Below are 7111 nucleotides of genomic sequence, written 5' to 3' on the forward strand. Positions count from 1 at the left end.
GAAACTATTTAGCCTTTAAAACAATGAAAGTATATTTGTGACTTGTTTTTAAAGATTCAGGTCACAGACAGACTGGGATGTGAGAAACCCCATTCCTAACTACAATGTTGGCTTTGGTCTTTTCATGCTATTTACTGACAATAAAAAAGTATAGAATCACCAACTTCCAAGGTCCCAATGACTCCCAATGACTTTTATCCCATGGAGCCATACTGAAGGATTTATATTGGTGATAATTTAGTGATATCTATACTGTATGTGCTGTATGTGGGAGATGAAACCTCTTTAATTAGAATAATCATTCTTATACTGTGCATTGTAATTAGTACAATTACTAGTGAATTAAAAATAATGAAATTACAGTATCATTTACTTGCTGGGGAAAACAATCCACCTCAGCTAAAACATGCTTCCTTTTTTCTTTCCTTCCTCCCTCATACCACTTTTAACTCCATTCCTACATACTGTATGGTCATTCACACAATCTCATTTCTAATTTTTGAACATGCCTGAACAACTGCTTATACAAAAGTGAATTAATTTATATATTTCTACTAAGGATATTGTTATGTCTTATAATGGACAGTAATTTATTAATGTTTTGTGTTAAAGCATGGCTGCTGTTATTTTGTAATTACTATTAAAATATTATAGATATTGCATTTTTTAATGTATCGCTTATGTTGTGTTTAATGCTCTTTATTCATTCTATATTCATTTTTATGTGATTTTTTTCACTTGCTGTAATCTTCCACTTCCATACTGCATCACTCTTTACCTTCTTGAACACCTTCCCGTTGCTCTGTTGCTCATCCTCCTCGCTGATCACCTCCCTTGTTCCAAGACAGTCTCTTTTTGGGAACCTCTTGGCTGCGTACTCAAACATCTTATCCAGTGTGTCCACTCCCGGGTGCAGCGATGTCACCAGCTTCTTGGTGGAGCTCACCGCCCTGTAGGGTCCCTCGGGACGTCCCTGCACCGAGCGGGCCTTCGCTCTCTTGGCGCGCTCCTCCTCGGAACCGTAGTAGAACCCGTGAGGTGGGGAGACCCAACAGACGATGTAGGAGGGCAGGAAGGTGATGAAGGTGTAGATCCACACCATGAGGTGGAAGAGGAGCAGCAGCATGACGTTCAGATCCTCCTTCAGCTTCATCCTGGTAAAGCTGTGAAGTAGATGAAGAGTTGTGTGGAGAGAGTGTGGAGGAAGACAAGAGTTTCTGCTCCTGTGGTTGAAGTCTGTCCCTCTTTTCTTCAGTCTCCCACTCCTTTTTCCTTCTGTGTTTCTCAGAGGTCTTGACTCCACACTTGTCCTTGCTTGGACTCCCTGGTAATAAAAATGGCCTCTGGTCCTACGCCTGTGTCTGACTACGCCTGGGAAATGAAAAGAAAGAAGTGACATCAATCCTTTATATTGTTAAAATAGCTTCAAAATTAGACCATGTCCATATTTATAACGATCCTGCTGCCTTCCAGTACAAGAAAATCAACTCATTCAGAAACTGAAACAAAACAATAAGTCACATGTTTTTAAGCATTCAAAAAAGCAGAAGAGAAATTTTGCTTTTGGAAAACCATGATGTGACAAACACAGTGGCTCTGTATTTCTTTTTAATGTTCCATCCACTCCCTGCAACTTTATCCAGCACTTACCACAAAAACACAGCACAACCAAAAAAGAAGAAAGGAAAGAAAGCAGAGATGGAAGAAGAAAGAGTGACAAAGAAGAAAGATTTGAGATGTGAGGAAAGTAAAACAGAACGTGAAAAAAAATGAGATGGAAAAAAGCTGTCGCTAACAGACGTGAGTGTGTGTGACAGGATACAAGCCACTAGACAGAAGGATACAAGCCACTAGACAGAAGGGGATGGCCAAGAAAGGAGCGGATAAGTAGCAGCTCCAGTGTGTGTACTGCCAGGTAGCAGATCCACGTGCCACACTGTGCCCATTAAACTTGATGACATAAGATGTAAAGTGTGTATTGGGCTTTACTCTGCTGGACTGTCTGTCACACATTTCCTCTGAGAGAAAGGTGTGTGAATTTTTCAAACACATCTCCTGTTACCTGCCACTTTCAATTATAACAATGTCTTTGGTAACATGGAAACTGGCTCAGAAGTTATAGGGTGTTGATGGAGGCTGGGACAGTAGTGTATGTACTGTGGGTGCTGGAGAAGTTTGGGAACTGTCCAGAGTTCTGAACAGAGATCAGTGTTTAGGTTAGATCATCACCACGGCTGAGAGGCTTCTTATCATCACTAGCTCTCTATAGTATATAGAAATATATGTATGCAAACTCTAATCTTAGTCTTCAAGATTAATTACGCAACATTATTACTTACTTCTTGTCAGATACCAAAACAGTTTTGTTTAAAACCTTAATGTAGATGTAGATGTATAAACATGCATTTCTATAAAACCTTTTCTTTTGTTAATATAAGTAGCTATGCAATCATTTTAGCTGAGTGTAAATGTTTGGTTTGAAACAAAAAGGCTACATGGTGGACTCTATTTTAACATCAGCAAATGATAATCAACTGAGAGAACTCCATCTGCCCCATGAAGAACATGGAATGCAATATAAAAGCTTCAGAAAAAGATAAATAAGTGAACCTAAAATAGTGTGAGATATATGCAAAATTCTGACTTCAGACAGCTGACAATTCATAGACAGTTTCCAATGGTAGAGCTGGTATGATATATACATAGTTTCAGTTAGATCACTAGTGAAAAATGGTAGTAACCATTATATCAAATACATTAGTGCATATTTCTCTTGCTAGCTCACTCCTGATTACCTTTGTCTGATTAGTGCAATATGGACATGTGGTAATATGTTATTGGCTGTGGTAACTATGTTCACTCTAATTATAAAGCAAGAGGCGGAAACAATTAGTTGATTGATTGGTTAGCAGTAGCTATTGTCAACTATTCTGATAATTGCTTTATTGGTCATTTTTAAAGCAATTTGCCATCACATCATTTCCCAGTTCAGCCCAGTCATTTGTGAGAATTTGCTTCTTTTCTTGGTCTTTTGTGATAGTTAATTGAATACTGTTGGATTTTGAACTGTTGGTTGAACAAACCAGGCAATTTGAAGACATCCTCTGTGATGGTCATTGGTCACTTTTTCCAGATGTTTTATAGTCCAAAAAAGTAGTTGATTAATGGAAAGAACGAGATGAATTGAATTGATGATAAATAACTTGCAGCTCTATATAGATTCCACATGATCTAACAGAATGTAACAGAGTTCTTACACAGTCATCTGAGGCCACCAGTGTGAGAAACAACCTGATGTGTACTGACATTTCTGTTCAGTCCCTCATCAACTGTTGTGTTGTTATCGTGCAGCAAAGAAAAACAAAACAAACAAACAAAACATATGCACAGTCTGAAGTCTCCCATCAGTCTATTTTAGCAGCATCAATTCATTATTCATATGAGGGAGAGGCTCATCTTGCTCCACTGAAGCACCACATCCTTCCCCTATGCCTCCAAAAACTGACCATACACACACGCACGCACACACAAACACACACACACACACACACACACACACCCTTTTGAGACTCATCAATAAATCAAAGATTCTACCAACAGCGCTCTCCCAGACTACCATCTGCTCCCTGTGGGATGTTGGCTTCTTTCTCTACAGCGCTGTTGTTGTGCTGGTGTCTCGTTACTTAGCCAGGGCGCCTCACATTCGTCACACGGCACTTATACAGCTTATCGAAACGGATGTTTTACCCCCGAAGCCTGCTGTCCTCCACTGTTTTGCTTACTGCTTTGACTTTTTCTTGTCTTTCTCCTTTTTTATGCGACGGGAAGTCAAGGTCGATGACACGAAGGCCACAGCGGAGTACTGAGATAAACAAACTATCAGGCTGGAGAGAAAAGAATCAACAGAGCAGGATGCTGGCAGGCTTCAACTTCTTCTACTGAGATTTGAACTGTGGTTTTAGAGCATGAAAGCTTTAAATGCACTCAATTTTCAATATCCAGTAGAGGTTATAATGTGATAATAAGCTCAGCGACTGGGTTTCTCAACTATTCATTTTCTTATGTGAACTGTTATGGCATAGAGTTAGGGTTAGGGTTCAGTTTTGTGTCACCAGACTCTGCATAGTTACAAGTAGAACTGCTCAAACTGATTTTCCACCACTGTATCCCAATTCCCCCTACAAAGACCACTTATGATGTCATTCATCTTAGTGTTATTGTGTCCTGTTCTAACTAAAATGTTAAGTGACAAGATCTTGACTTGAAAAATATAGGACAGCCTAGTAGCAGGGTCTGGAATGCCTCAGACCACACCTAGGTTCACTAATGGGTGTGTTCTGTAACCACATCTGTCAATTGCTTTATGAAGAACTGAGTCATTGTTTAAATAGTGAATCATGCTGATCACAATTCCCATGGCACCAAAACCCCTAAAGTTTACAATTATCTCAAACTGAGAGAGAAAATATGAAAAACTTCACATTTTACATGCTGGAACCATTAAATGGCTTTTCCTCTTAATGAATGTCTTAAACAAATAATCCGTTTATCAGTCTTGATTAACTCTCTGTTGAATAATCGTATAATCATTTAAGTGCTACGCCTGATGAAATGACACAACGTTAGGGAGTGCTATTGTGTGCAGAGCCCGGGTACGATAAGTATGATTACTACAGAGCAGAGAGATAAGGTAAAGCAGTCACAGATGAGAGAGGACATTTACATTTTGACCTACATTTACATGAAAGGCATTTGTATATTAATGCAGACACTGGGTCTCCTGTAACCAAACTGTGTTGCTAAATGTGCAGCCGCATGCATTTGTGTGAGTAGAGCAGCAATCATAAGTCACCTGCAATATCTTCCATCCACTTACCAACCACAAGAAACAAGTCCAGCCCCCTAGTGGTTTCCTGAATAACAGGCTGAGTCCGGATCTTCCTGAAATATCACTACGAAACCTGGTTTACGAGTCCAACTCCTCTCTGCCTCTGAAAAAAGATCGAGAACTTCATTTCCTTACCCTGCAACACACAGGAAAGCTTGACTAATCTACCTGTGAGAAATAGTTAGCTGCAATATGTAGTAGTTGCTCAATTGGCAGCTTTATAGGAAAAGAAGGCGCTTTGCAGGCAGCCTCCACTTACTGGATTAATTGAGCAATATTGTGACATGGTCTACGTAGTGGTGGGGTGAGCAGGGATGTGTGTGCGTGTGTGTCTGTCTTTGTGTGTGTGTGTGTGTGAGCGAATCATTGCTTCCTCAAGAGATTGTGTGAATGGGGTCTTTTGTGTGCAGACGTCACCATGCCTTGGCCCACTCAGCTAAGCAGGCAGGCTGAAGTCTTGCAGAAACTTCAACGTGGCCATTGTGGCGAAACGATGCACCAGCACACGACAGGGTCCTAAGGGTCAAACTATGCATGTGTGTGTGTATGTGTGTGTGTGTGTGTGTGTGAGAGAGAGAGAGAAAAGAAACAGGAGATGTATATGGCGTGTTTGTGTGTGTGGGTGCAAGTGCCCATTTGAATTGATGACGTAATCAAAAAGCTTGCAAAAGAAGTAAGAAGTTTTCAGTGTGATTTCACTAAGAGAGTGAAAGCAGAAAACAATTGGTTGGATTATGTGGATCAGACTGCAGCTTTTCTCTGCTACCATGTGCAGATGGTGACATAAAGTGCTAGCAAACATGCCAGTCACCAACATATCCCTTTCTCTACTGTAAGCTCTCCTAATTCTCCTGAATTGGGAATGTTGTTATTTATAAATGAATGGCATCTGATAAAAAAAACACAGTGTATGCACAGAAATGAACTTTCACTCAACAGACTCCTGACTGAGTTCATGAATATATTTGGTTAAAATATTGTTTTATAACAGCATAATAATGTAGACTATACTCCTCGCTTGTATTTCTAAGAAAATGTGTTTCCATGGAGGAGGGGTGTGTGTGTATTTGTGTTTTCCTGTTCCCATCGAACCATCCCTGCGAGACAATAGCATCTCTGTCTGTAGGTACAGGAGCACTCTAATGGACTTACATGATTTGATAAGCACTGCCACAGGCCTGCTCACTTCAACTGAGCAAACAGATCCTAAAAGTAGAAAGCAGCTTGAGGTTGTAAAAGTTAAAAGAGTGAAGAGTTGAAGACTTTCAGGGCTGGGCACAGGATGTTATAAAAATGTTCCCTGCTTGTCTGCGTTGCATAAATGTGTCTTATAAGAAATTTATAAATGCGTGCTAGTGTTTGTAATAGATCACTCCATCTAGCCTATAAATAATGACTTTGCCCCACATAATGCTGCTAATGAGGATGCTGATAAAAACATGACAGTTAATGATCATTTATTATTGAGTGGGCACAAATGACATAAATGTCATACTGTAGAATTGAGATATAAATATAGTAGTCTGAGCAGTGAGCCACACATGGTCAAGGCGCAACATCCAAACAGTTACCGGTGTCAAGCGTAACATTGTGTCTAAGCAACTTCCGGCTAACACCTTTCAAATAAAACACCGCGAAATGTGCATTTAAATGAATGGAAAAAACAGTATAAGAAATAGAAGGTAGGCTATATATCATAATATATCCTACCTACAATAATACATGACTGCTATTGAAGTTACGTTGCCATTCGAGCAGCAAACATTCATCACCTCAGTTCTCAGCTAAAGTTAGAAGTTGTGAATTAGCCTTATTTTGGCTAGCTACTCTTTTTAATATAATTTAATGAATAGCATTGACTAGCAGAAGACGTCATTCAGAAGAACCGTAGCGAGATACGGTTGCGACCCTACAGTCTATGGTTGCGACGCAACATGAAACCAACCAGTCAATGGAAGCAAGAAACTCCTGTTTTATTTTTTAAATGGATAAACTTCCAGAATGGTTCTTGTCTTGTTTTGGGGAGCTTGCCGCAGCTGTAGCATCCCGCACATCTGGGTATAAACGCACAGCGCGAAACGGCAGCTAAACAGCGATGAGACGTACCTGTGAAAAGGTCAAGTTATCCAGGTTATATACGCTTCCAGCCTCGCAGCGTTCCCGCTCTGCAGGTGAGCTCATCTATCCTCTCATATTGTGCTTTACTATATGAGCCCGGAAGTG

At 40.1% G+C, this 7111-nt stretch overlaps 1 protein-coding gene across 1 annotated transcript in view; it reads right to left on the reverse strand.

Annotated features, from left to right (window-relative positions):
• The window catches only part of acsl3a (acyl-CoA synthetase long chain family member 3a), a 33556-nt gene extending 26445 nt beyond the window's left edge, over positions 1-7111 (reverse strand). The window contains exons 1-3 of the mRNA XM_053320084.1: positions 6995-7111; positions 4877-4991; positions 779-1371 (exon numbers count right to left, since the gene is read on the reverse strand). Of these exons, the coding sequence (XP_053176059.1) occupies positions 779-1153 (375 nt within the window). The 5' untranslated portion in view covers positions 1154-1371; positions 4877-4991; positions 6995-7111. The remainder of the gene's footprint in view (positions 1-778; positions 1372-4876; positions 4992-6994) is intronic.

This window comes from Scomber japonicus, chromosome 6, assembly GCF_027409825.1.
Source record: "Scomber japonicus isolate fScoJap1 chromosome 6, fScoJap1.pri, whole genome shotgun sequence".
Lineage (NCBI taxonomy): Eukaryota > Metazoa > Chordata > Actinopteri > Scombriformes > Scombridae > Scomber > Scomber japonicus.